At 49.3% G+C, this 27461-nt stretch overlaps 3 protein-coding genes across 15 annotated transcripts in view; 2 read left to right on the forward strand and 1 right to left on the reverse strand.

Annotated features, from left to right (window-relative positions):
- The first annotated feature begins 154 nt into the window (after positions 1–154).
- On the forward strand, positions 155–2971 carry HINT2 (histidine triad nucleotide binding protein 2). Its single transcript, XM_053577791.1, has 5 exons — positions 155–651; positions 2154–2294; positions 2392–2496; positions 2600–2672; positions 2792–2971. The coding sequence occupies exons 1-5, from the start codon at positions 304–306 to the stop codon at positions 2881–2883; spliced, it is 759 nt and encodes a 252-aa protein (XP_053433766.1). The 5' UTR covers positions 155–303; the 3' UTR covers positions 2884–2971.
- A 1304-nt stretch (positions 2972–4275) lies between these two features.
- SPAG8 (sperm associated antigen 8) lies at positions 4276–7577 on the forward strand. Of its 5 annotated transcripts, XM_053569131.1 has the most exons (7): positions 4276–4394; positions 4497–6222; positions 6341–6515; positions 6698–6743; positions 6840–6954; positions 7076–7138; positions 7255–7577. In XM_053569131.1, exons 1-7 carry the CDS (start codon positions 4360–4362, stop codon positions 7447–7449), a joined length of 2355 nt encoding a protein of 784 aa, XP_053425106.1. In that variant the 5' UTR covers positions 4276–4359; the 3' UTR covers positions 7450–7577. The 5 variants fall into 5 exon arrangements, 4 of the variants coding, with proteins under 4 accessions (XP_053425106.1, XP_053425111.1, XP_053425115.1 ...); XR_008375530.1 differs by lacking the exon at positions 7255–7577 and having other exon boundaries at positions 6845–6954; positions 7076–7093; XM_053569136.1 differs by lacking the exons at positions 7076–7138; positions 7255–7577 and having other exon boundaries at positions 6675–6743; positions 6840–6942.
- An 82-nt stretch (positions 7578–7659) lies between these two features.
- Positions 7660–27461, reverse strand: part of NPR2 (natriuretic peptide receptor 2) — a 63563-nt gene continuing 43761 nt past the window's right edge. For 2 of the 9 annotated variants that reach the window (XM_053569101.1, XM_053569096.1), the window contains exons 2-21: positions 23371–23576; positions 17622–17735; positions 17195–17330; positions 16508–16960; positions 16205–16289; positions 15583–15703; positions 15349–15423; positions 15066–15143; positions 14745–14849; positions 14552–14623; positions 12365–12524; positions 12042–12197; positions 11796–11964; positions 11492–11638; positions 10912–11035; positions 10674–10742; positions 8628–8802; positions 8459–8557; positions 8124–8215; positions 7660–8013 (exon numbers count right to left, since the gene is read on the reverse strand). In XM_053569101.1, the coding sequence (XP_053425076.1) occupies positions 7948–8013; positions 8124–8215; positions 8459–8557; positions 8628–8802; positions 10674–10742; positions 10912–11035; positions 11492–11638; positions 11796–11964; positions 12042–12197; positions 12365–12524; positions 14552–14623; positions 14745–14849; positions 15066–15143; positions 15349–15423; positions 15583–15703; positions 16205–16289; positions 16508–16960; positions 17195–17330; positions 17622–17735; positions 23371–23550 (2676 nt within the window). In that variant the 5' untranslated portion in view covers positions 23551–23576 and the 3' untranslated portion in view covers positions 7660–7947. Of the gene's footprint in view, positions 8014–8123; positions 8216–8458; positions 8558–8627; positions 8803–10673; positions 10743–10911; positions 11036–11491; positions 11639–11795; positions 11965–12041; positions 12198–12364; positions 12525–14551; positions 14624–14744; positions 14850–15065; positions 15144–15348; positions 15424–15582; positions 15704–16204; positions 16290–16507; positions 16961–17194; positions 17331–17621; positions 17736–23370; positions 23577–24384; positions 25873–27461 lie in introns of those variants that run through there. The other 7 variants (XM_053569080.1, XM_053569042.1, XM_053569070.1 and 4 more) reach the window with 7 other exon arrangements.

Genomic DNA, 27461 nt, shown 5'->3' on the forward strand with positions numbered 1-27461 from the left:
AAATGACCCCCTGACTCCCGTCTCTGTTCATCTTTAGCCCCGCCCAAGGTGATTCCTGCAACCTATAAGCGAAGAAAGCCCCCAGAACCCCGCCCTCCTTCTCTGGTTAACGCGGTAAAAAGCTTCTGAACACTTAGCCTTTCGGGCAGCGGGTGACCTACCCTTTGGGCCAGACCTGAAGAGGACAGCCCAGAACCAAAAGCCCCACCCTCTCTGCAGCCGCTGAGTATCGGATCCAAATAGGAGAAAATCCTCGCCTCCAGGTTTCCTAATGCTTCTCATGGAAACTAGTTAGGGGACCAAATGGCGAAAGAAAAGAAAAAGCTAATGAAGTGGAAAATTGTCCCTGCGTTGGCAGTCATTGGGATGAAAAAATTCCGCCTCTACAGTGGCAGCGGAGCCAATGGGATGAATCGTGCCCAGGAGCTTGCTCCAATGAGGCGGCAGGTCTCGCCCGGCCACGGGCGGAGCCAAAGGCCGCGGCCCACAGGCTGCCTGACTGCCCGCCTCCGGCCGCCGCGGAGCCGAGTGCTGGCCCTGGTTGCGCGAGGTTCCCGCGGCTTTGGAAAGATGGCGGCGGTCGTGGTATTGGCCGCTGGGTTGCGCGCGGCGCGCAGAGCCATGGCAGTCGCCGGGCAACGGGGGGCGCAGGTGAGAAGGCGCAAGGAGGGTGTATCGCGGGCTCTGACGACTTCCAAGGTTGAGGGTCGCGTTCCTCCCTACTCCCGAAGCGCTCGGGACCTCAGCCTGAGCGCCTGACTGTAGCCCTTCCCGCACAAGCTTCGGGGCTATACAGGAGGTCGAACCAGTGGCAGCGGAGAGCAAACTAGCGATGGCCGCCGTTCTGCATAGTCTCAGGCGCCTAGGTCGGGACAGGGTCACCACAGCGGCTGCTGCCTTCAACAGCCTGCAGCCCAGCGGTTCTGATGTCTGCTCCGGGCTGCCTCCTGGGTGCCCCCTGCAGGAAGTGAACTTTGTCTACTTGGAGCCAGTTCTTTGTCCCAGCAGACCTTTGGTCTTCTAATGAGCACTAGTGTTAACCTCTCATCCCGCGCGCCACCTCACTTGCCAGACGACTTAGAGGTTAGAAAAGTTTAATTCCTCCTGCCCATTTCTCCTGTAATGTGACACACTGACTTCAGCCTTCTCTGGGTCCCTGGAAAACTGGAACTTCCTACCTCCAGTCTCCTGGGGATGAGGAACTGAGGTCACTTAGCTATACTCTTAACCTCCATTGATAAAAACGGACAGGAGTTAAAATCCACAATAAGAGGTCTAATGGTGAACCCCTAGACGAGGGATCAGCTAATGTCAAACAGGGCAATTGTATTAAAACCTAAATAAAACATAACAAGGCTTAAAGATCAGAAGACAATGGAAATAAGTGGAAATGTATTAAGTTTGAGAATAGGCTGGACACAATGGCTCATGCCTGTAATCCTAGCACTCTGGGAGACCGACCAGGATTGATCCCTTGAACAGGAGTTTGAGACTAGCTGGAGCAAGAGCGAGACCCCATCTCTACTAAAAAATAGAAAAAACTAGCCAGGCATCATGGCTAGCACCTGTAGTCCCAACTACTGCAGAGGCTGAGGCAAGAGGATCACATGAGCCCAAGAGGTTGAAGTTGCTGTGAGCTATGATGATGTCACAGCACTCTATCCAGGGCGACAGAGTGAGACTGTCTCAAAAAAAAAAAAAAAAGCAAGGTGAGAGTAAATGGAGTTTCAAACCCTCTAAAGAGAATGCAGACCACCTCTTTATATTTGAAGCCAAGAGAAGTAGTTTGTCTGAGGTAATCCAGTGCTAAAATAGGAACTGAGCCCTAAATCCAGAGTCTCATTCTGGATTCTTTTCCCTGAATCAGTGCTAGATTTCATACACCTGTTAGCAGAAATCAACTGCACTGCTGAATTCTGGGTAGTAATATTGCCTATTATCTAACCAGGTGCAGTAAGTACCTTCTGGCCCTACCATTTGCTGCTGGTGCCCTAAAACTCAAGAACTTTGCCATTGGGTAGGAACCACTAAGAAGTTCTTAAAAAGATGAAGCTGAGAACTGTCAGAGCCCAGCCTCTGCCAGCCCTGACCAAGTACATGGGAGAGGTATAAATCCATACTCCCTGGCTTGGATTTATATGACCCACTTTCAGGTCCGAAGAGCTGCAGGTGTGACTGATGGGAATGAAGTGGTCAAGGCCCAGCAAGCAGCTCCTGGAGGAGCAGCCCCAACCATCTTCTCCCGGATCCTGGACCGAAGCCTCCCAGCTGACATTCTATATGATGACCAGCAGGTGAGATGCCCTTAGGACCCAACCCTTTAGGAATTTCATAGATACCGTCCTGCCTTTTGAAGTAACATGATGGCCTGTGGTTTGTCACTGCTCCCAGTGTCTTGTGTTCCGCGATGTAGCCCCTCAGGCTCCTGTGCACTTCCTGGTCATTCCTAAGAAGCCCATTCCTCGGATTAGCCAGGCTGAAGAAGAAGACCAGCAGGTTAGAAGAACAAGTCCAGGGTTTGGCTGGGAGGAGCTCTGAACTCAGCTGAGTTTAGCTTCCCATGAATGAAGCCACCTATATCCCTCCACTCTCTCTATAGCTTCTAGGACACCTACTCCTTGTGGCCAAGAAGATAGCAAAGGCTGAGGGGTTAGGAGATGGATACCGACTTGGTGGGTAACTTTTGGCCCTTGGCCCCTCACCTATGAATTATAATTCATACTCCTAAATATGATCTTCATTCTTTAACCTCTACCGTGATCTGACCCTCTAACCCCAAGCTCTATTTCAGTGATCAATGATGGGAAGCTGGGCGCACAATCTGTATATCACCTGCATATTCATGTACTTGGAGGCCGACAGCTCCAGTGGCCTCCAGGTTGAATCTACAAACTGACCGAGGATCCCAGACCTGGATGCTTGGATGGGGAAGGGAAAGGAGGATTCTGTGATGCTAATAAACCTGCTCTCCTCAATTTTTGTATCCCTGTCTTAAATACATAAAGATGCATATACCACAGAGAGGAAAGAAAACTGATTTAGGGTTATGAACCCTCTTGACTATGGTCTGAGTGAAAGACACTCAGGAGGTCTAGCTTGTGGTTAAAGGAGTACTGCTGGCTGGGCACGGTGGCTCACATAGTGTCTCTCAAAGCTGAACCTGGAGGATTGCTTGAGGCCAGTAGTTCAAGACAAGCCTGGGAAACAAATCCAGACCCTATCTCTGCAAAATGTTTAAAAATTAATAGGGCGTGGTGATTGCATGCCTGTAGTCCCAATTTCTCAGGAAGCTCAGGCAGGAGGATTGCTTGAGCTCAGGAATTCAAGGTTACTAAGCTATGATTTGCCACCACGCTCCGGCCAGGATGACTGAGCAAGACCTGTCTCTAAAAAAAATAAGAAAAAAAAGGAGCTTTTGCCAGCAGATAATCAAGTCATCATGACAAGTGGTCTAACCTAGGTCAAACTTCTCGGAAAGTAGTAGCATGAATGAGTAGAAGAAAGTGAAACCCTGGTCTAAGACTTGCTCCATCTTGGCCCTTATTCAAAGGTCAAATCAGGTTCTAAAGGGAATTGGAAAGAGGGTGGTCAATACGGAGGCCTTTATAATATTAGAAAAGTATCACACTGAGAAAAAAAAAGCTGCTATCTTTTCACTACTTGGTATGTCTCATCATTTTGATCTTAAGCTGGTTCTTATATTTTTTTTAAGAGTCTCACTTTGGCACCCTCTGAATTGCTGTAGCGTCACAGTTCACAGCAAACTCCTGGGCTTAGGCGATTCTCTTGCCTCAGCCTCCCAAGTAGCTGGGACTACAGGCACCACCACAATGCCCAGCTATTTTTTTGTTGCAGTTTGGCCGGGGCTGCAGTTTTGCAGTTTTGAACCCGCCACCCTCTGCATACGGGGCCGGCGCCCTACTCACTGAGCCACAGGCGCCGCCCTACTTAACCTTTTTTTAAAAGACTACTCCGCACCTTCTTTTGAGAATGTACCAGGCAAACTAAAAGGAAGCTACTGTTTCCCATCTACAACACACCAAATAGGCTCTTGTCTGATGCCACAGCCTTGGGCAAGTCTCCAATATATCCTCATGAAGAATCTCCTTAGCCGCAAACAATCAAGATTGGGCTTGGAGGGCTAAGTCTTACACGAGCGGAACTTTCAAAACCTGGTTGAGGCAGGATGGAGTCGGACTGAAAAGCGGACTTCTCAGATCGCATCAACTTTAAGACTTCCGCCCCACCGAGGACTTGCCTCCACCCACACCCTTCACCACATCCGCCCAGCTCTAGTTCTGCGCAGACTCCAGGAATTGTTTGTCGTCTCCATGGCAACCTAGCAGCTGGGGTGTGAAGATGGATACCGAGTCTACGGAAGGATCGCCGTCGCGGTGAGAGCCACAGCTCTGGCTGCAGGCATAAGGGAACAAGGAAGATCAACGGACTTTCTCTGCTGTGTTTTTGACAACTTTGTAGCTTTTGCTTTCTTTCAGATCGTTACATGTACAGCCCAGCTCTGAAGATCTTGGGTCCACTTCAGAACCGTTTCCTTCTTCAGACAGCGTTCCTAGGTCTGCTTTGGCAGCCGCAACGTTAGCGGCTGCATCAGCAGCTGAAGCCACTGCAGCCATCACTACCGCCAAACCAGGGGCATTATCTACACAGATCTCAGCGCCCTATTCTGGGTTCACAGAGCCCTCCTCTGATATCAGTCTTCTTGGGGAGCCATGCGTGGGACCCAGATTTACCCACAAAATAGGCCATGGAAGTCTTGCCTTTGAACCTGCCTATGTTTCCTGTATTGCTGGGGATCCTTATACTACATCTGACCTTAGTTCTAGCCCTGGCCTTATTCTGGACTCCAGCTCTGGTCCTGGCCATGGCTCTGTCCTTGGCTTTAGCTCTGGTCCTGGCCATGACTCTCTCCCTGGCTCTGGCTCTGGTCCTGGCCATGGCTCTGTCCCTGGTTCTGGTGCAGGACCTGCCTATGGCTCTGGGCCTAGCCATAGATCTGTCCATGGCTATGACTCTGGCTCTGAGCCTGGCCATGGCTACGGCCCTGGCTCTGAGCTTGATCATGGCTACGGCCCTGACTCTGAGCCTGTTCATGGCTATGGCCCTGACTCTGGCTCTGGGCCCGGTGGTGGCTATGGCCCTGACACTGGCTCTGGCTCTGAGCCTGGCCCTGGCTATGGCTCTGGGCCTGGCCGCGATTATGGCCCTGGCTCCGGCTCTGGACCTGGCCATGGCTATGGCCCTGGCTATGGCCCTAGCTCCGGCTCTGGGCCTGGCCGTGGCTATGGCCCTGGCTCTGGCTCCGGGCCTGGTCGTGGCTATGGTCCTGGCTCCGGCTCCGGGCCTGGTCGTGGCTATGGCCCTGGCTCCGGCTCTGGGCCTGGCCATGGCTATGGCTCTGGCTATGGTCCTGGCTCCAGCTCTGGTCCTGGACGTGGCTATGGCCCTGGCTCCGGCTCTGGGCCTGGCCCTGGCTATGGTCCTGGCTCCAGCTCTGGGCCTGGCCCTGGCTATGGTCCTGGCTCCAGCTCTGGGCCTGGCCCTGGCTATGGTCCTGGCTCCGGCTCTGGGCCTGGTCCTGGCTCTGGCTCTGGGCCTGGCCCTGGCTCTGGCTCTGGGCCTGGCCCTGGCTCCAGCTCCGGCCCTGGCTATGGCCCTGGCTCCAGCTCTGGCCCTGGCTATGGCCCTGGCTCCGGCTCTGGGCCTGGCCCTGGCTCTACCTCTGGGCCTGGCCCTGGCTATGGTGCTGGCTATGGTCCTGGCTCCAGCTCTGTGCCTGGCCATAGCTATGGCCCTGGTTCTGGCCCTGTTCCTGGCTCCAGCTCTGTGCCTGGCCATGGCTCTGTCCCTGGCTCTGTCCCTGTTCCTGGCTCTAGCTCTGGTCCTGGCCATGGCTCTGTCCCTGGCTCCACTTCTGGTCCTGGCCATGGCTCTGGTCCTGGTCCTAGTCCTGGTCCTGCTCCTGAGCGCGGCCCTCAAACTTCTTCAAGGTTCAGAAATCTTACAGCAGATCTGGCCCCAAATTATACCTCCTGGAGTCACCATAGTGAATGGGAGCCTCAGAAACCACCTTGGGAATTTTTGCAAGTTTCAGAACCTGGTTCCCGAGGGCTGTGGAAGCCCTCAGAGGTTAAAAGGAAGCCTAAGGTTTTCAATGAAACATTGCCACGGGGCCAGTGCCTCCTCCACAACTGGGAGGAAGAGGTATTAAAGTTTTAGCCTGCTACCTTTTCTTGAATATTGTTTCCTAGGGGAGGGAGTAGTTTATGATAAGGGTGAGTATCAGAAGGGATATCATAGTCACTGAACTTGGGACCCACAGAGAGCCACCAACCACCTGGATCAAGTCCCAAGCATGCAGGATGGCTCTGAGAGTTTCTTCTTCCGGCATGGACACCAAGGATTGCTGACCATGCAACTACAGTCGCCCATGTCCTCTACTACCACCCAGAAAGACTCATATCAGCCCCCAGGAAACCCGTACCGGCCACTTCGAGGTGTGAAACATGAGAGGGGCAGAATGAGTCCATTAGAGGAAAAAAGGAGAGAAAAGTATTTCCAGTGGGGCTGTGGATTGTCTGATGGATATAAGGGCAATAACAAGATTTTTCTTCTTTTTCTCAAATTTGTTTCTTCTGGGCCTGCTTCTTAACCAGAGCCCGGCTCTGCCCTCCCACAGGGAAGCGTGAAGCCATGCTAGAGATGCTCCTGCACCATCAGATCTGGTGAGAGACTGAGGGAAGGGGAACGGTGCAGGTTGGGGGGGGGTGAGGTGGTGAGAAAATTTGTGGGGAAATGGCCTTGACACCCTTGCTGCATAGTAAAGAGGTACAGGCAGAGCAGGAAACTACAAGGAAGCTCTTTGAGGTCGAGTCTGTGACACACCATGACTACCAAATGGAGGTGGTGCGAGCAGGGCCTCCTGCCCCAACAAAGGTGAGAACCCATCCCACCCCACTTGTACAGCTGGGCTCTAACAGGCTGTGGGAAAGCATCAGGCCCAGAGGTCGAGAGACAGGGCTGAAGACCAGGAGTTACTCAGTACTCTCCTTCACAGCCTCACGATTACCGTCAGGAGCAGCCTGAAACCTTCTGGATACAGAGGGCACCACAGCTACCGGTGTGTTAGGGTGACTAGGGCCTGGGGGTAGGGAGGGGGTGGAGAAGATTGGGCATAGGCTGGTTTGTTCTGGCTCAGGGAGAGCAGGATCTGTCCCCATTCTGGCACTTCTCCAGGGTGTCAGTAACATCAGGACACTGGACACACCATTCCGGAAGAATTGCAGCTTCTCAACACCAGTACCCTTGTCTCTGGGGCAGCCTTTGCCCTATGAATCTGAGAATTACCTTCACCAATTGGGAGAAATGTCTTCCCTTGCCTGTCAGGGAAGAGAGCAGGGTGGTGGAGGCGGGAGAACAACTCCTGTCTAAGAGCTGAGAAAAGTGAACTGGGATATAGAATATGGAATCTATTTCTGTCTGTACTAGAGAAGTTGAGAGGAAATTAATTCTCTCTGTACTTGATGAAGGGGCTTTACATAAAGGGTTCTCTCTCATCCTGAGACTGCTAATTCAGTGATTCTGTGAGTCATCGTGTCCATACCCCATAACCTTTCCTTGGGGTTATCCCTAACCCAGTCTGTGACACCATGGCTATTTTTTGTTGTTTTATATTTGGCCAAAATATTCTGGTTTAGATACAGATATTTACAGAAAGTTAAGGAGGAAGGGGACCAAGCCAGAGAAGGGCAGGTATTATGTACAAGACTGAGCTACAGAGGGCTACAACTTCCATATAAGGTAGGTTTTCTTGGTGCTTGGTGTTTTCCATCTCATGTGACTATGTCCATTTCTGGTGTGTGGAGAGAAGGCCACTGCCCACCCAGGTACCAGCAGCAGGAGATTGTCTGACTTGGGAAGAAGTAGGGCTTAGAGGAGTCCAGGAGGTCCCTTCCGCTCTCCTAGGAGCCAATAAGTTCTCATCTTTCCTTTTCCCTGGAAGCAGAGGAGTGGACACAATTCAGATTCCTTCTCTTGCCCCATCACCCCCCATAATCACTTTCCTCCTCCCTTTCCATGACCCTCTCCACATGGCCTGCCATTACCTTCATCTCCACATCTCCCCGAAGCTCTAACTGGAAGCATCCTAGCTCATCCAAGGCATCCTTGGTGGTAGAAGAAACATGGATCTTCAGGGCTGTGGGTGGGTGAGGGGGTTGAAAGAAGAATCAAAAAAAGGCAATAGAAGAATTGGTGGTATTAGAGAGCGTATTACCCAACCAGCCACTCCTAGGAGGCTCCCAAACCTCCCAGTGTATATCCAATAGAACCAAAATATGTTCAAGGATGGCCTCTCAGATTGAGAGACTTGGAGGAACTACGAAAAGAAGAAAAGGGCAAGATAAATTGAGGCCAATGAGGGTCATAAGCTATGTCTAACCTTGACCATTTGACTCCATTCGAGAAGCAGTGTTCACCGTGTCTCCAAATAGACAATAGCGGGGCATCTTCAGGCCAACAACCCCAGCACAGACTGGCCCTATGAGAAGAAGCTGGTTGGGACAGCCTGGGAAAGGTGGAGACTAGAGCTGGGTGAAAGTCAGCCTTACCAGTATGGACCCCTATGCGTAGCCTCAGCTGGTCATGGGGTCGGTGGCGGATGCGGAAGGAAGAAACTGCATCCAGTAATGCTAGGGCCATACGAGCAATTTCTGGAGCATGGCGTTGACCGTTTCGGCCAGGGAGGCCAGATACTACCATGTAGGCATCCCCAATCGTCTCCACCTGATTAAGAGGGGATTAAAAGGTCACGTCTACTTTATCAGTGGAGACGGGGAAGAGTAGAGGAAGAGAAGCTAGACACCACGATGAGTCATCCTGACAGCCTGGGCAGCCAGAACATTGACTAGAAAATAAGTGCCATGGTACTGAGAGTCTGGGGGGAGGAGATGTCAAGGGAATCTTTAAATCCTCCTCCTCTAACCCCAGCACCTGGTGAATACTCAGTAAATGTTTGCTGAATGGATAGATAGCCTGTCTGCAATAGGACATGGACAGATGGGCTCTGCTGTCAGGAAATGGGAAGCAAGAAAACAGACTAAACTGAAGAGCACAGAAGCTGGTGAGGAGGCAAAACAGTCCCCATGGCTTGGGCCACACAGCCCAAACTGTCAGAGAGGAGAAGACAGGCTCTTGGTTTTAGTGATGGTACTAAAACTATACAAGAGAATGTCATCGTTCTTAGGAAATGCATGGCGAAGTTTTTAGGGAATACACACTAAGTATATGAGTAGCTGGGACTACAAGTGTGCACCACCATGCCTGGCTAATTTTTTCTCTTTTTAGTAGAGATGGGCTCTCACTCTTGCTCAGGCTGGTCTCGAATTCCCAACCTCAAGTGACCCTCCCTCCTCAGCCTCCCAGAGTGTCTGGTCTATATAGATTTATTTATTTTTATTATTTTTTTGAGACATAGTCTCACTATGTTGCCCTCAGTAGAGTGCTGTGCCGTCACAGCTCACAGCAACCTCTAATTCTTGGGCTAAAGCAAGTCTCTTGCCTCAGCCTCCCAAGTAGCTGGACTACAGGTGCCCGCCATAATGCCCAGCTATTTTTTTGTTGTAGTTATCATTTAGCAGGCCCAGTGTATGTGGCTGGTATCATAACCACTGAGCTACAGACGCCGAGTCATATAGATTGATATTTAAAAATAAATCAAGTGTGGGGGGGAGACATGAAGAATTGATAAATCTGGTAAAAGGGGGGAGTTCTTTGTTGCAGAAATAGCCAAGATGATATAGTAAGTCCAAAAGGAAGGAACATAAATAGATATTACCTGCCATACTTTAGCCACTTTCCATAAAGCAAATTTATTTTTTTTGAGACAGAGTCTCACTCTGTTTCCCTAGGTACAGTGCCATGGCATCATAGCTCACAGCAACCTCAAACTCTTAGGCTGAAGCAATCCTCCTGCCTCAGCCTCCCAAGTAGTTGGGACTACAGGCACCTGCCATAATACCCTGTTAGTTTTTCTATTTTGTAGAGACAGGGTCTTGCTCTTGCTCAGGCTGGTCTCAAACTCCTGAGCTCAGGCAATCCACCTGTCTCTGCCTCCCAGGGTGGTAGGATTACAGGCGTGAGCCACCATGCCTGGCCTACACACAGCAAATTTATTATTACCACCTTATAGATAAAACAACTGAGGGAGATACTGTTACTTAAGGCCACCAAAAAAAAAAAACCTATTCAAATCCAGATCCTTTTTACTCCCAAGGACAGTAAAGCCAACCCTCTGCCAACTGAATGGCTTCAACAAAAAGCTTTATATGGTTTTTTCATATCTTGTCCTTCACCCCACTAAATTCCACATCATGTATGATTCTTCCATGTCTGGAAAGGACTGGAAAGAAAAGATAGACATGGTTGTATTTATACCTCCAGGGAGATAGGTGCTACATTTTTATAAATGTTTTGCTTAGGGAAGTCTTAAAGTTTCACAAGAAATTAGACAGGGGTGCACTCCACAAAATGCACTCCAGCACTAGGATGCTGGAGACACTGGAGGGAAAACTGACTATGGAGTGGGTAAGGTATGTGGGGTTCAGGGAGACTGGGTTTCAAAGGGGTCTTAATAAGAGGGCAGCCCCAGCTCTTACCTTGTAGACGTCAAAGTTGTCAATTATGGCATCAAAGCAGGTATACAGGTCATTAAGAAGTGTTACCACCTAACAGAGATGGAAAAGCAGAGGCCCTGAGACTTATGCCCAACTTTCTAAGAATTCTTAACCCATGAGCCATCGTAAGATGTGGGAACTCTAGAACAAACTAATCTGTTGTCAGTGAAGCTCCTCCAGGTCCCTATCCCACCCGCTGCCTCTCACCCACAGCTCTCACCTGCATGGGAGTGCTCTCTGCTGACAATGCTGTGAAGCCAACAATGTCACTGAAGTAGATGGTAACACTGTCAAAGGCCTCAGCCTGTACAGTCTCTCCCCGTTTTAACTGCTCTGCTACTGAACTAGGAAGTAAGGGTACAGTGTAAGCCAAACTCCAAGAGAGTAAGAGGGGGAGGGAGAGGAAAGGGGGATGTGGCTGCAACAGAAATGAGTTGAAACATGAAGGCTGCACTTGGTGGTGGAAAAGGAAAGTGGCTGGGAAGACATTATACTGTAGTGCAAGGGCGGTTGTGAGGTGATCCCTGAATGTGGGAGCTAAATGTCTCAAGTTAGGATTGTTTTACAGATACATGCTGAAGCAAGGGCATGGTACAGTACTATCCTAAGAAGGGATGGGAAGACAGAAAGAAGGCAGCACAGCTGATGTGGAGAAAAAATAGAAGCATGTAGCCTACAGCAAGCTTGCTGTGGCAAGCAGGGTTCTGAGAGTTGAAAATGAGTTCTCAGGAGTCTGATGAGGCAGTACCCGACAGAACAGAATCCCAAAGGAAAACTCAGGAAGGGGGGAAAGGTCTCACTGGGGTAGAATTTGGTAGAGCAGAGCCTCAGCCTTGCGTTTCTCCTCCAGATAGGCCTGTGTGCGTTCTTCCACCAGCTTTTCCAGGTTATTGGCATACTGTTCCATGCGCAGCAGGAGGTTGTCCAATATGCTGGTGCCACCCTCCCTGGGGGAGGCCAAGATATGGCACCTGTTGCAAGATTCTCAAGACGCCCAGGACTTCCTACCCAACCCACTCTCTGCCCCACCAGCCCCACCTCATCCACTGAAGACCAATGAGGCTTCTATCCCTGGGGAGTCCCTGACCCTTAATGCCCTCTCACTTGTTAAAGCGGCGAATGAAACCCTTAATCTGTCCAAAGTCTGGCCGCTCAGCTGGGTCTTGGGCCCAACATCGCTCCATCAGCAAAACTAGTTCTTCATTCAGTTGGGTCCGGTCAATGCTTGGTCGGAAATATGGCCGCTGACCATTTCGGACCTTCTGGACAATCTCTGAGGGTGATAAAAGGTTTGGATGAAGAACAGTTTCCCCAAGAAGAAGAGGCTATGACTAGTGGATTGACTGTCACCTTTGGGGCTGAGGTCCAGGCCCTCCAAGTAGAAAGGACCACTGCGAAGTGCTATCTCTTGTAGGATGATCCCAAAGCTATAGACATCAGCTTTCTGCATGCCTGTGGTTGGCAAGGAGTTCTCACTGAGCAGTTCAGGAGCAGTCCACAGCTTCTCTGAAAAGAGAGAACAGGCTGGCCAGGTCTCCAAAATAGGGTAACTAAAGAGCCCAAGCCTGCCTGGGCTCTTTCCCATGTTATTGTCACTCTGTCTCCCTCTTCCACCCTCCCTAGATGGAAAAGATCAGGGACATAGGAGTATCATGAAAGTGGGCTGCCCTCACTGGCATAGAGGGCATGGCTGTCATCAGGTTCAGCAGTTGATCGGAAGCTGGCCAGGCCATAGTCTGTGATTTTGAGCACAAAACGACTGTCCACAACACAGTTGGAGGACTTGAGACTCCCATGGGATGAAATAATGCTGTTGTGAAGAAAGGCCATACCCTGCAGGATACAGATTAAGTTATGAAACTGGATCATACCACATAGAATACCCCTTCTCTCCATGAGATGGTCACTGGTAAGCTATCTAAAGATCTTGAGAACACTACAATATAAAGTGATTTTGGAAAGCATCTTTTGCAGCTTCCACCCAAGGAAACAGACAGAATAGGACGGTTATCCTTCCTGATAACATAAGATGTATACAGGCACCTAAGTATCAGGGATAGGAAAAATGTTTAAGAGGAGGGATAAGAGGGGCTACCCAAAGGGGTGATCAGTCTTCTGAGTAGTGAGGGGGCTGGAACTAGCATGAACTCTAAGATCTCCACAGCCTCAAATGCCTGGCTGCTAAATTAGGAAGAGATATGGTTTGAGACCCAGGTAGCAAGATAGATAGAGGCACCAAGAATAACCAGTTGTAAACTTTAATGCATAACCAGGTGCAGTTGGGCAACTCAGGGTTGAGGAGGAATGTGACCTACTAGAGGGGATGTTGGACCACAGAAAAAGTGGAGAAAACAGTAAATTATAAAAACCTGGAAAATGAACAAAAGTGGGCAACAAACTGCTAAGCTAATATAGAAGCATGAAACTGCTGGCCCTAGGGCCAGTGAAGAAAATAAAGTTTGCCTCTGAGGGACTATAAGACAGGTCTTCATATGGGAGGAGGGAGCGTAAAAAAGAAGGTCTTCAGAGAACAGAGTGGTGCTTCCTAAAAGTAAAACCCTAGAAGCCCACCAAGTCAGTTCAGGTGGGGAGAAAAGGACACAAGTTCAGTATGCTAACCAAAAACACCTGTTTAAATGTTTAGCTCTGTACTTAATTCACAATTCTAGTCACTGTGAACTCTTTATTTCTTTTGGCATCAACAAAACCTTTGGGAATCTCCACATTTGTGAATTTACTTGTGTGGAAACTAAGGATGGAAAACGATGCCTTCCAAAATCACAGAAATGATTAGGCTTCTGGCTTTGATGTAAATTACTTTTTTCCAATCATTGCTCTCTCAAGAGTTGTATTTTTCTCAGATTTATCCTATACTTGAGCACTACCACAACTTTACCTAATATTCCATCTCTCAATTGATGGCAAACTTTCACAAAAAATACATTCAAATAACTTCATGAGAATTTAGCAGAAAACCAAAGCCAGCTTTAGGTGTGGCACAATGGGCTTGCTTCTAAACTCTTGTCCAACCTAGGCAAGATTCAGTTTTATAACACTTCACAAAACCTATAGGCCTCTGCCTCATTTGAAAATAGCTGACACTCAGTATTTAGGACCAAGACCCTATTGGTAACCTTGGTAATACCAACTTTTCTTGGTTTCTCTTAGTTTTACTAGTAAATATTCTTTTTTAAATTTCAGTTTTCTGAACAAGAAAGCACATCTGTCAAATATTGATCAGAGAGTAAAATAATGAGAGGAAAAATAGGTGATGAATGTTTGGAGACTCCACTTGTTTTTTTCCTTGCTAAGGGGTTTTAATATGAGCTCTTGGAGGTAAAAGAGATAATGGAAAAAGATCTGAGGGAGGGGGGAGGATGGGCAGAGGGAGGGTGATTGGTGGGATTACACCTGCGGTGCATCTTACAAGGGTACTTGTGAAACTTAGTAAATGTAGAATATAATTGTCTTAACACAATAACTAAGAAAATGCCTGGAAGGCTATGTTAACCAGTGTGATGAAAATGTGTCAAACTGTTTATAAAACCAGTGTATAGTGCCCCATGATCGCATTGATGTACACAGCTATGATTTAATATTAATAAACAAAAAGTAAATAAAAAGAAAAATATCTGAAATGTCTAAGGCAGGAAGACGAAAAATCTCTACGGTTGTACTACTCCTAGGGCAGATAAAATTCACTCCCCCAATCATAAACCCTAGACCCCTTCTTTATCCATTATTACTCAACCACAGGAAGAAGGGGAGAGAGAGAGAATAGGACTTTCAGAGGAATAGAAGGAAAGAAACCACAAGCAAAGACAGAACAACAGAAGCATTTTAAAGTGGGGAAGACTCACCTTCACAAGGTCATTAATGAGTGAATAACGAAACATCCAGTCCAAGTTGATGCTGTCATTTTCTAGAATATCCTGGTAAGTGACATGGAATAGATTGTCTGTCCTAGTCCCTACTAGCTGTCACTTGGCATAGAGTCAATGTAACTTTGGACCTATCTTCCCACCCCTGCCATAATCTGCACCTATCCCTCACCTGTAAACTCCCACGAGGACAATACTCAGTGATGATGCAAATGTTCGGAGGGTCTATGCAGGCTCCAATGAAGCGAGTGAGATGGTTGAACTGAACATCTCTCATCTAGGAGAAAAAACAATGGAAAGGACAAAATTGAAAGAGTTAAAAATTAGATACAGAAGCCTACCACTACATAAGACTTTTCTCTTACCTACAACTTAAATCATTTATAAAGAATCCCCTTGCCCTCCTAGCCAGTTTTACCATTCTATAATCTTTCTTTCTCTTCTTTCCCATCTCTGTTCACCCTTCACCCTCAATCCATCCTCCATTACATACATGTTTGAGTTCAAACAGAACCTGGCGGGTCAGTTCAATGCGCTTCTTATTCACATGTTTGATGGCAACAACATTTCCCTGATGATAGGAGTGAAAGGGAAAATGAGAATGAATATCAGAAGTTTCCGGGTGCTAGAAAATACTGGAAAACTGTGGAAGCATACAGGAACTCAGTGGGGCATAGAGGGGTTTGCTGAGGGGCAGAGGTTCAGGGGCAGAGCTAGCAGATGGGGATGAGACAGGATGAAATGGTGGGGACCAGAACAAGCAGATGACTGTTCACCTTGAAGTGACCGGTGTTGGCAAAGATCTGGTATTTCCCATGGGCTGTCATGAGTGAGCCGTAACTGGATCCCCGCTGGGGCCAAGGGCAACATGGAGGCGGAAGGATGAAAGGAACATTAGATGATGGTGGTAGTGCAGGGGCTATCATTACAGGCCAATGCGCTGGGAAAGGTCCAAGGTAAGAAAGGACAGGAACTCAGAGGCAGAGGGGACAGCTGAGACAAGGGCTCACCAGTGACAGTGTGAGGCGACTGCCTGCACCTTTATGATAACGCTCTGAGTTGCCAAACTGCAGTTCTTCCCAGCGAATGCGCCACAACATGCTGGCCAGCTCCTTCTCCAGCATCAGTTTTCTGTAAGGACTGCACATCTCAGTTGACTGGCAAGCCCAATCCTGCCACCCCCCTAAGCCAACAATGGAACTACAAGGGCTTCCCTGCAGCTCCTGAAGCTGCACTTGTTATACCAGAGAGACAAGATTGAAAGATGTGTTCTCTGCATATCTGGCATGTGCTCACTTACAAAGACAGAGGGTAGGGGTGAAAAGTTCTTTCTTAAAATAGAAATTTCCATGGAAAATTCACCTCTGAGCTTAACCTTCAGTTAAGGTTAGTATATCCAGTTAATTAACAGTAGTTAGTATAAGCCAGTCTAGAACCAAAAGCAAAATGAACACATTGGCTAAAAGCTAAAAAGAAAGGCTAGGGAGGAAGATGCTATTAGATCTAGGTGATAACCACCAAATTAACAAACTGGCTACCTCTATCCCATGTAATAGGGACCATCTGGCCTCAGCCAGAGGCTGTGTGGAATGGGGGGATGGGGAAGAGGTCAGTGGAAAGCACAGAACTCACCGGAAAATGAGAAAGCTAGAAATGCCAAACATGATAAAGGTGATTCCTGTTCCCAGAGCCACAATTGCCAGAGTTGAAAGTGGAGCTGAAGAGGAGAGAGAGATCCTGAGAAAGACTGTAGGGGATGGGTTGTAAGAATGAAGAAGGGAACACATAGATGCAGGGAGAAATAGGTCCTGAGGGTAAGAGGAAGGAGGGAAGGGTGTAAATTTAAAAATATGACTAAGAGTGGGGGCCAGTGAGCAGGGTAGAGAATGGAGAGTGAGGGAGGAAGGACTGCTCCAAGTCCCTGCACACACCCACTTTTATCACAGGATGGGTCGTCCAAGTCAAAGGCACAGGGGGGATTGTCCAAGGGGGGCGCCCCCTTCACCCAGGGAATGGGCCGTCCCGTCCACCAGATCTGTTTCTCAGCTCCTGAGTAGTGGGCTGCAGGCTGTGAGGAAGCAGAACACTGGGCCCCCAGGCCTGCTCCCACCTGCCTCCTCCCTGAGACCAAAGCTGTTTTGCTGCTTTTCTTTCCAACCTCCCACCCAGCCAAGGTACAGCTCTGGCAGAGAAAATAAGTCCCTTCTCTAGTACCTTTGACTCTGCCCCAGTGAACCCTTGAGAGCTGGATTTTGCAGAGCCACACTCTCTTCCCTGTCTCCTCCCCCATCACCTGGAAGTCCCCAGAATCCAGGTCTCCCATGGCCCACAGGACAAAATCAGTCTCCCGGTCATTGTTCTTGTCCATAACCACCAGTCCAGTTACACCTAAGACAGAAAAGAGTAGCCCTTGCTTTGAAGCCTAGCCTCAGACTTCTTCTATCCCCCCAGCCCCTCCAGCTACCTCAGCCTGACTCCGTCCCACTCTTGAGGTGTGCACACCTCTGCCATGTTTGCTGACTCCTACTAACTCTCCCAGCTGGCCCTGGCATTTTCTCTTCTGCCCATTCCACTCCTGAGCCTGACATTAGCCTTCAGGGCTCCATCTGCCCCCTTAATTACCGTGGTATCTTCGCCCCTGCATCTTCTCCACAATTCGAAGTCCGTCTTCCCGGGTGCCTCCTTCCTGTATTGTCTCATTCAGGACTTCAGCGTACAGCAGGATCCCATCATAGAAGCAGCCAGCGATGAGGTTCATCTGGAGGTGGCAACTTCAGCAATGCTCTCCAAACATCTTCGAGGCCCCTTCCCCAGCCCCCTTTTCCCATCTGTAGGGTCTCCATCTACCTTTCCTCTCTTCTGGTTTACTTTCTTCCCTCCTCTTATTCCTAAAATGCTAACTGCTCCTTAGGGCAAAAGGAAATACCCTGGATGGCAGTAGACAGCCTCCATAGTGGGACTCCTTCTGCAGCCCAGACGATGCTGAGTTAGGGAGAGGAACCCTTCCTCAAAACCTGGCCTGGCTTTCTGGGAGAGAGATTCTACTTACCAAGGAAGGGGCCAGCTCCACACCAAAATCCTCCCGGGCTCTTATCAGCAGACGATTCTGGAATTCCTGATACTCAGGATTTGGGGGTTCTCGGTATGTGATCACCAATACCGTCTGTACCAGCAGTACATGGGGAAAAGTGAATAGGATTCAAGATGGGCATTAGGGGAAGTGAGGAGGCAGGAGAGAGGAGCTGGAAAAAAATACACTTGATATAAAATATTCATAGGTGAGTGTGAAGCTAAAAAAGGCACTAAACCGCGTGTGTGTGTGTGTACGCACATGCATATGTGTTGTATTTAATACAACTGGGGAGAGGGAGTGGCACTCCTCCTGAAAGACAGATAGGGCTGGTTCTGGGAAATAATAGAATAATAGATAAACTCCATCCCCAAACCCAGCCCATCATCTCCCTGAACTCCCCAGCACCACCGGCTCTCCACCAGGCTGCCACGGCTCCCTCAGCTCCTCCATCCCATCCTTTCCAGGTACCTATTCACTATGAAGGACAATACTCATCAACACCTCCTCTCTGAGATACCAGCACTGTTAATGGTATCAGTAAAATGCTGACATTTTCATCTGGGCCACTTACACACAGTGCCTCCACCCAGTGACTTAAAAAGATAGCAGGCCCTATGAGAACTGGCGAGACACTCGGAGACAGTGATGCCACCAGTCAAAAGCTATGAGCTCATTCATTTAACACGTGTGGGACAGCTACCATAAGCAGCACTGTTCTGCTTAGTAAGTAACAGATGTGTATTACAACACAGTGTCAAATGCCCACATTTCATAGATAAGCAAATGATACATGCCAGATGCCACATGTGTACATGGTCCAGCCAGGCACACAGCTCACTGGCACATGAGTCAGCGTACGCCTGCCTCTCCAAAGTGCCTGCCCAGCTCTTATTGGCCACACACATCTCCCCTTCCTTAGCTGCTGGACCTCCTGGCCTCTGCCTCTGCCTCAGGCCACACAGTCACTGAGACCAGCCTCTACTTGGACAGGAAACTGGCATCACAACTTTAGTTAAGACTTCAGTTCAATATATTTTGTGAAACATGACTGTGAAGTAATAGACTAAAATTTCATCATTCCTACCAGTTTTGCTCATTATCATAGAAAGTGCACGTGGTCTGTAGTGATAAATAGTCCTAGATATATCACATATGATCTGTTGTACATCAATTCATTCCAGGTAGGAAATAATAAAGTCAGTTTCCAAAATGCATTCATTATATTAGACTGGAGTTTACTTCAAGGTATAGTTATTCTTCCTAGAACATTTAGTTGCCTGGTTCTAATACTCTCATTCTAGGCAAAATAGAAAATGAGAGGGGGACTGAGGAAATGATTGAAAGGGTATACTCAGTAGCACCTGTTCCAAGAATAAAAGAAAAATAGAGAGGTAGGACACTGCTGACAACAATGTGAAAAATTGGCAAAGAGCTGAAAAAGATCAGCTTGAAAACAACTTACATTTCAATAAAGGCTGATGAAAGATGTTTAACATTTAGTAATTCTCTAGGTTGGTTTGTTTACTAGGCCAGCAATTATCCAACATTTTGGTCTCAGAATCCCTTTACACTCTTAAAAATTACTGCGGACACCAAAGAATTTTCGTTTATGTGGATTTTATCTATTACTATCTACCATCTTAGAAATTAAAATGGATAAACTTTGAAAACAAGAATATACAAACACGCCTCCATAGCTTTTGGAGTGATGACATCATCACACATCATTCAATATCTGGAAAACATCACTGCACAATCACAGGAAGAACCAGAGTGACAAAGGCAGATAACATTTTAGTACTATTTTTTAAATGGTTCTGACCTTGTGGTCCCCCTAAAAGGATTTCAGGGGCCTGTAAGATCTTAGGACCACACTTTAAAAACCGCTCTGCTAGCCTATTTTGCTGTGGTTACTACCTACAGCACACACACACAAAAAATTTAAAACCTCCAAACAGTTTCTGTGCTTGCTCAGGGGCTAGAGAAAAGGTGACAGTAGGTAATTGTGCCCCATTTCACAGTGGACCCCCAGTGGAAAAAAAAAACAAGTAAAGGCTGCCAAAAATGGGTGCAGCGGTGAGTAGAAGCCAGGAATGTACCTACAAACTGTGTACTGGCAGGAGGTGCCTGCCTCTGCCTAGGGGCCCACCCACTCTGAGACCTGCTCTGGCCACAGCAGGAGGTGCTGTCAACAGTGGCCTAAACAGACAAGGAATGGTCTCCAAGAAGAGAGTCTGCCTTACACAGCCCTTGGGTTGGTGCTTTATTCCATTCTTGCTGGTGGTGGTCCCTATCTGTAAACCAATCTCATGCTAGTCATCTCGGTTGTGACCTCTGTCTGGGTTTCTAACCCTGTAGTTTCTAACCCTCAATTGCCCAGTCTGGGCCTCTGGATCCTCAAAGCCTGGTCATTTGCTTATTTCATTCCATTCCATCTGGTTTTTTTCCCTATCCTGGTTGATCACTTGGTTTACAGTACCTGCCAGTTCTCCTCCTGTCTAGACGAATTCCTAGAATTCCTAGTCCTATCCCCTCTCTTCTCAACACACACTTTAATTCAATTTAACAAATATGTTAAAGTACTACATGCTAGACATATGGAATACAAAGAGGACCGTGATCCCTGCCCTCGAGCAGCTATGGCTAAGTAGGAGAGGAAAATCCTACAACATAAATGATTTTAAAGCCTTCACCCCCTTAGTAGCTCTACCCAGCATGAACTAGGACCTTTTCCTTGAGTTTGACACCCTCCTGGAAAAACCTTGGGCAGCTGCATCAATGCCTCCTCACCTCTCTTGCCACCTTTTCAAGGCTGGTCTAGTCTCTCCAAAGGACTCTCTGCTCTTTCATCCTTGGCTAGTGGTGACCACCCAACTTCCCTCAGCATTTGGAAGGGCTGAGTGTAGCTTTGCCAGAGGACACCTCCACATCCTCACTCCAAAGTCTTGGTTTCCTCCTCAGCATATTCCTGCCTGGCTCCCTTCTCTTGTATTGTAGCAAAACTTCCCTCTTTATTTTTCTGTCTGAATGCCTAAAGTGGGGTCATTATTAATATAATTGATTGTTGGCTAACTAGATCCCTCCTTCCCCCTTATCCTAAATGCTGGGGACTCTTGGCTGCAGAAATTTTCAGACAAGAAAGAGAGGCTTTTCTTCCACAAAAATAATATAGTCCAGTACTTTGAGAAGGCAAGCTGGGAGGATCACTTCAGGCCAGGAGTTTGTGACCAACCTGGGCAACATAGCAAGATCCTATCTCTAAAAAAAAAAAAAAAAATTTTTTTTTTTTTTAAATAGCCAGGTGTGGGCTTGGCACCTGTAGCTCAGCAGTGAAGGGTGCCTGCCACATATACCAGAGCTGGCAGGTTTGAATCCAGCCCAGGCCTGCCAAACAACTGCAACAAAAATATAGCCAGGTGTTTTAGTGGGCACCTGTAGTCCAAGCTACTTGGGAGGCTGAGACAAGTGAATTGCTTGAGCCCAGTTGCTGTGAGCTGTGACACCACAGCACTCTACCATGGGTGACATAGTAGGACTCTGTCTCCAAAAAAAATAAATATAAATAAATAAATAGCCAGATGTGGTGATGGGCACTGTAGTCCCAGCTACTGAGCAGGCTGAAGTGTGGGGATCGCTTGAGCTCAGGAGTTCAAGGCTGCAGTGAGCTATGATGGAGCCACTGAATTCCAGCCAGAGCAACAGAGTGAGACTCTGTCATTAAAAAAAAAAAAGAGAAAGAGAGAATACAGCCCAGAAGGTTATGGAGTTGTCCCTGACCACACTAGCTAGCTAGTATAATCCCCTTGCTTTTCTCTTTTCATACCACTCTATTCTTTTTTTTTTTTTTAGTAAAACTTATCACAATATGTTCCTACATTTGTACATCTTTTGCTTATTTGTCTATCTTACCAAACGTAAACTCCCAAAAGGGACTATATCTGTTATGTTCTCCACCTTATGCCAGTACCTAGCACAGTGACTAGGACTGTTCAGTAAATACTATTGGAATGAGTCAGTCTTTAAATGAATCAAACATTGACTGAATAGTATGATTAGTTCTATAGTAGATAAAGTTAAGTACAGCAGTAGGAAACTCAGTCCCCCCTACCCCTCCCAGGAATTCATGGATTGTTTCCTAGAAGGGAAAATAACTGGTCTGTCTTAAAGCATTTGGAAGCATTATCCAGATAGACAAAGGGGAGAAGTTTGTTTTAGGAAAATGTTTAGCATAAACAAAACCTGTCCTGCCACTGCCCATGTTCAAGTGTGACAGTTACAGACTCCTACTCAGGCATACAAACAGACATGTCATTCACAGACATGTACTCATCAGTCACAACCAAATAGATAATCACAGACACTTCAAACCTTACTCACTGGAGAAGAATGGCCACCCAGCTTCAGCCCTTACACACAACTGCTTAGAACCAAAGAATCTCAGGGTCTAAAAGACTTTAAGGTTATCCCATAAGCTATGTCAAATTCTTTGTGGAAAAAGGAGGAATAAGGGTAAATAAGTAGGAACACTTAGTGAGTTAGTGAAAAAGTAGTGGGGAATCGGAATGATTCGTGGGTATGATTTTGAGAGGCAGAGATCTGGGGTGAGGAAAGGTAGAGTGTTCCAGACAAAAGGAGAAAGAGCACAAAAGCATGGGGATAGGAAGACCTGGTGCCAGGCGGGCCTTGAGAGAGGGCTAGTTGGCTAAGCACTCAGCATGAGGGCACTAGGAGGTAAGCCTGGAAAAGCAGGTTGATAACAGCCTGCAGAAGGTCTTAAATGGCATGACAAGGAGTCAGGATTTTATACTGTGGATAAGTCATTGAAAGTTTTAAGCCAAAGAATGAAATGAACAGTCATGCCAACCTTCCCCATACATTTTCTTAAACGCATTTCTTTCTGTTCCTGCCATCATCACCCTAGTTCAAGCCATAGTACTGCCTCTGCCCCCCCACCCCCTTCTAATCCAACCTGAATTCTGTCACTACTGTATATTTATCTTCACAAAAATTTTCAAGAACCCCAAATTCAAGTCCTACTGTCTTACGGTTAGGGCTCTTCTTAATCTGATTATACCTTTGCAGCTTTATTTTCTATATCTATTTTAAGTGAACCCTTTTTCTCGTCAGGTCAGTATCTTGCTGGTCTCCCCAACATGTCTGTTCTATCTTTTTCTTTTTGCTCAGCAGTCTGGATGTCCTCTCCTACTGTAACTATGAACATGACATCTCTCTTTAAAGTCTCTCTTCCTTTATAAAAGCCTTCCCTAAGCCCAGCCCTCATTGACTCTTCCTCCTCTGAATCACTAAAGTTCTCAGTGTCTGTTCCAGGACACATGATCATATCCTTTCTTGAACTTTATCTAACTGCACCACAATTATGCCTCACCTTTCCAGAAAGGTGGAAGCCCACCCAGGTACTAGGATCAGATCATTTCTTTAACTGCTCTCCATCACAGTATAGCCTACTATTGGCATTTAGGAAAGCAGTGTTCTAGGATATTTGGAGGTAGCCAAAGTCAGTCTTGGCAGCAGACCCACTCAGAGCCACAAAGGTGGGGAAGTAAGAAAATAATACTAAAATGGAAAGCCTCTGTTCCTTTCATTCCTTCCTGTAGCTCACAATTCCTGCCCTGTTCCTGGGGTTTCTATGGGGTCTTGTGAGAGACAATGAATCTCCAACAAACCATCTTTTTCCCCCCTCCTTCAGATTTGGCTCAAATGATACCTGAAAGGCCTCTCTGAGGGCCCGGGCCTGTTCCTGGGTGCGATTATCCTGCCAGGGCCGGCCTGTAGAGCGTGTGGGGCCCGCACGGAGACTCTCCCCAAAGACATCCAGGTAAAAGAAGACATAGTCCCCATTGGTCAGATTCTCTCTCTGCGCCTGCAGTAGGATCTCATGCAGCATCTCCAGGGGGCCGCAGATATACACAACTGGGGGCAGGTACATGACAAAGAAGCACCCTCAGAAAGTATCCAGGTCCCCCAAACAGCCCCCTCTCTGAATTGTCCGCATTTCCCTCCTTAGCAAGAAAGAGAGTGCCCTAACTTATCGACCACCCAGCATATGCTCCCCAGTCCTCCGCCTTGGAGTCCATGTCCTTAGTACCCTTGGGCCATATGGACCATCTGGCAGGACTCCAGACCCCAGAGGAAGGAAGCTGTCACTCTCAAGTCCTTTCCTTCTCCCAGACCCCTGCTCAATGCTCCTCATCCAGCCCTCCTCACACCCCACTGTTTCCTGCCCCTTTCCTGGGCTCAAAGATACTGATTGCTCAGAATTTCTTAGTGTGAGCTCTACCTGTCTTTCTCAACTAAGTCTGCTGAGCCCTGAGCCTACTATGGAGTCCTCGCTATTTTTACACCACCTAGTGGTCTTGGTGCCCATGCTGGGAGGCAGCTCTGCTCACAGGCTCACATTTCAGAGTGACCATCAAGCACATTTACTGCTCCAGGGCACTCACATTGCTCCCCACACTCAATACCCCCCTCCACATTCCACCTCATAAAAGCTTCACCTCCAAAAAAAAAAAAAAAGCTTCACCTCTCCTGCTTATTTCTTCCTGGCTCACACCTGCCTAGGCCATCCACAAGCTCACCTCATAAAGCCCTGGCCCCTCACAGGTGCTCTGTCCACATGTACTTCTTGATCCCAGCCACCACACATAGCTCCTCAATGCCTAGCTCCAGGGACACTGCGACCCTCCTCCCCTGATCTTAAAATAGCCTGGGCCACACTCACTGCGCCCGTTGGCCCGGATGAAGTGGGTGGCCTGCTCAGGGCCCCCTGGCTCGCGGGCATACACCTGGTGCTGCACACTGAGGTTGCTGCCCTGCAGGGCCTCAAAGACGCCCTCGATGGTGAAGTAGTGAGGCCGGTCATCTGTGCGAGCATCCAGATACAGCAAGGCAGCACGGGCAGTCCAGTTGAAGTGCCCGTGTAGTGTCACTACAAACTCACCCAGCTTGGGAGCAGAGGGGCCAGTGCGAACCAGGGTACGATAATGCTCATTCTTAGCGGAGAAACCAGAGGCCACAGCGCCTGCAGTCAGCAGGGGAAGGCGCCAATGTGAGGCAAAGCGGGCTACAGAGGCAGCAGGGTACACGCAACCGGGGCCCAAAAGAAGGTCAGGGTCATGGTACAGCTTGAGGTCCACAGCGCGCAGCGGTGCCAGGTACTCGGAACAGGCGCCATCTAGTTCGGAGCTGACAAACCGCAGGTCCACGGGCAGTGCCCGGCCCAGGGCCTCTACAGCTAGTGCCACAGCAGGACCAACCCGTGGCCAGGCCCAGGCATAGCTCAGGTTGTGTTCTGGCAGCACCACCGCCAGCGTCAGGTTCCGCGCCCCAGGAGGACGCACCCCACCTGCCAGAGCTGCCACCAACAGCAGGAGTGATGGCAGAGCCATGGGGATAAAGCAGCAACTCTACTGGCCCCAGAACTAGGGACTGCTCTGGCCTGCAGGGAAGGCACAAGCACCACTCAGCCTGGAGCCTGGGGAGGAGGGCCAGGGACAGAGTAGGGATAAGCTAAGTAGACTCGGATACGGAAAGTACTGGGGACCAGAGAGAGGAGATGGGAGGATGTCTGGGGAAGGTAAGGAGTGGGCTACCAAGCTAGGGCAAGGACTGAGTTCTGAGAGCAGGGTGGCAGGAGAAGGAAGGGACCATGGGGGCCTGCGCCCGGGATGGGGACAGTGAGAAGTGGAATAGCCTGATGAATCCGAAGCTTAGGAGGAGACGGGGATCTGAGACTGGGATGGCGTGGGGGTGGGGGGAGACTGGTACAAAGAAATGACTTGGGGGGACCTCGCAGCTTAAGGGGCTGGGCAGGCAGGGAGCTGGGGGAAATAGGCCCAAGGTAGATAAGGTGAGAGGGTGCCGGCGCCGCGGAAGGACTGGGACCATGGGCTGGCGGGGAGCGAAGCGAGGCCTGGCCAGAGGTGAGGGAAGGCAGGGGAAAATCTCCCTCTGAAGGTTTCTCCCGAAGCTCCTGCTTGGACTAACGGGCCCGGGGCGCTGGTCCCATCCAGAGCCGCGGCGGCCCCGCCCGTGTCCCCGCTCCTCTCCGCTCCGCTTCTCCTGGGCCCGGCGGCCGGCGCTGCCCGGCGCTTCCTCCCGCCCCCCGCCTGGGCCCCCGCGCGCGCCGCTCGTCCGGGTCAGGTCGCCTCGGCCCGGCTCGTCTCCGCTCGCTGCGCCGGCGGCGGCCGAGTGTGACTCCCCGGGCAGGCCGCCTGCCCCCGCCCCTGCCGCCCCTCCTCCTCCCCTCCCGGCCCCACCCTCTGGCGCCTGCCGTCTCCCCCCACCCCCAAGCCGGGCGCCCGGGGACCTCAACCCACCGCAGTGAGCGCTTGGGTCTCCGCACTAGGGTCTCGAGGGCCGGCGAGGTTCCCGGGCGTTCCCTGGCTTTGAGGGCTTGTCCCTGTCTCCCCCAAGCCCCTGGGCCACCCACTGCTCTCTTTCCATCCCGCACGTTCCGGAGACCCTGCGGCTTGTCTTCTCCCGCCTCGCTTATCCCACTCTTCTTAGGGTCTCTCTCTCAACTCCCAGGGTCTCTCAATGGCTCCCGTCTCCAGAGAGCAGTCAGAAATCCCCAAATCCCCAAATCCTCACCAGTCCCCCACCTAGTGAACCCTCCTAATGGCCACTCCACCAGGAAAACATGCCTGCTCACTGGGCAGGCCCCTCCGGCAACAGTGGCTCCCAAGTCCCATTTTCATGAGTCTTATAAAGTCCACGAGGCTCCTTCTTCCCTGGGGCTCAGCCTGCACTGCCTTGTCCCCATGCCCCTCTTGTGCCCTCCCCTCGTCCTCAGAGGCCCACCACACCCCACACGGCCTCCACACACCATCTGCTCTGGGTCTTGTCTTTGTCTCACGCACAGCACAGGCTAGCACCCGATAAAAGCTTACAGACTGGATCAAGCAGGACATCCCCCCGGCAAGGGAAGCCCGCTGTACCCAGCTTGGGTTCCACCCCAATCCTAAGCCCCAACCTAGAAAATGCACCCCAGGCACCACATATCTGGAGTGCCAATCTGATCCTGTGGAACAGCTTGTGAGGGATGATATCATGGCTACTGGAGGGCCTTGCTATGGGTCCTTGGGGACTCTAATCCAACTGTCATAAAGGACATGCAATGCACATCAGCCCATTCTCCTCCCTGTGCTAAGAGCTACGGTTTCCCTCTCCCTTGGAGCCACTTCTCCCCAAGTCACAATGCCAAGAAGCTAAGAGCCCTGCTTGAGTTCTAGAGGCTGGTGGGAGTGTAGGGTGAGAGGAGCATAGTTTCTCTGAGATGAAGGCGACACCTAGTGGTTTAGGGGAGGAAATTAAGGACAATGCCATTTTAGCCTTCCCAACAATATTATTTATTGAACACAGGCTGCCTTGCACAAGCTGTGGGAGTAAATAAATACAAAGAAAGCCAAATGATACAGCTCTTACCTTTTCTTTGTTGTTGTTGTTGTTTTGAGACAGAGCCTCAAGCTGTCACCCTGGGTAAGTGCTGTGGCATCATAGCTCACAGCAAGCCCCAACTCCTTGGCTCAAGCGATTCTCCTGCCTCCGCCTCCCAAGTAACTGGGATGGCCTACAGGCACCCACCACAACGCCCTGCTATAGTTTTTGGTTGCAGCCCTCATTGTTTGGCGGCCTGGGCTGGATTTGAACCCACTAGCTCTAGAGTATGTGGCTGGTGCCTTAGCCGCTTGAGCCACAGGTGCCAAGCTTACAGCTCTTACCTTTGAGAAGCATAAGGTTGGAATAGCTCTAGGGTGCAGAGGCCAAAGACCAGCACCTCTGACAGTGTCTCCTTCT

This window comes from Nycticebus coucang, chromosome 2 (genome assembly GCF_027406575.1).
Source record: "Nycticebus coucang isolate mNycCou1 chromosome 2, mNycCou1.pri, whole genome shotgun sequence".
In the NCBI taxonomy this organism is placed as follows: domain Eukaryota; kingdom Metazoa; phylum Chordata; class Mammalia; order Primates; family Lorisidae; genus Nycticebus; species Nycticebus coucang.